General features: G+C 37.9%; 1 protein-coding gene across 1 annotated transcript in view; it reads right to left on the bottom strand.

The window, feature by feature from the left end:
* LOC106467858 (calcium/calmodulin-dependent protein kinase kinase 2-like) overlaps positions 1 to 863 on the bottom strand; it is a 78218-nt gene that overhangs the window by 24253 nt on the left and 53102 nt on the right. Inside the window, exon 10 of the mRNA XM_013928238.2 lies at positions 280 to 368. Within this exon, the coding sequence (XP_013783692.2) occupies positions 280 to 368 (89 nt within the window). The remainder of the gene's footprint in view (positions 1 to 279; positions 369 to 863) is intronic.

Genomic DNA, 863 nt, shown 5'->3' with positions numbered 1-863 from the left:
CACGTTTGGTGGGATGGAGATTCGAACCCGCGACCCCCAGATTGAGAGTCGAGTGCCCTAACCACCTGGCCATGCCAGGCCATATATTCATTAATGTCTAATTAATTGTTTCAGAATATAAATATTTATCCGAACAAAAGTATTCTACCTTTTTAAAAGATAATTTTCTTCCACTTAAACTACCCATCGTCATTAACCTTAACCGTGTTACTAAATCTTATTATCACACAAAAAAGTTCGTTAATACCATTTACACAACATCCATAATAAAACACTTACGGTACTCAATGCCCATTACAATGTTTCGAAAGTACTTCCACGCCTGTTCTTCAGAAAGGACACTCTCTGTTGGTATATCAATCACCGCCCTGTAGATGAAGCCACCAGAATAAATTATATCTTCATTTGTCACAACAACACTCGATTTACAAAAGTTCAATAAATTACACAAAATCAAGAACCCTTTCGAAGAGTAATTATCAGATGAAGAGGTCGTCAAAGCTCTTGCTGTTTTTCATATCAAACATCTTATAATGACTAGCATAGAATACCCGCGTTCCTCTGCGGAGTTCAAAGACCTTTCATGATTTACAGAGGCTCTAATGTACCGATCAAGCTCCTCCATTATCTCCAATGGCTTCTATAGCTATCTGAAGGAGGTTTGTGTCCGAAAAATACCCAGTTGAGACAATCGTCCATGGTATCTGGGTGGGATATGAACACAGTTTCAGATTCTTGAAAGGACCAGAAACTTAAAATTCGGGTTCAGCGACCCTGAACACTTACTCCTATAATGGTTGGAGATGGCTTGAATGGGTAATGAAGAAAAACTTTAATATAAGTTTAACATAACAGCAAATGTA

This window comes from Limulus polyphemus, unplaced genomic scaffold (genome assembly GCF_000517525.1).
Source record: "Limulus polyphemus unplaced genomic scaffold, Limulus_polyphemus-2.1.2 Scaffold2767, whole genome shotgun sequence".
In the NCBI taxonomy this organism is placed as follows: Eukaryota; Metazoa; Arthropoda; class Merostomata; order Xiphosura; family Limulidae; genus Limulus; species Limulus polyphemus.
This window is presented reverse-complemented; position numbering and strand designations above follow the sequence as displayed.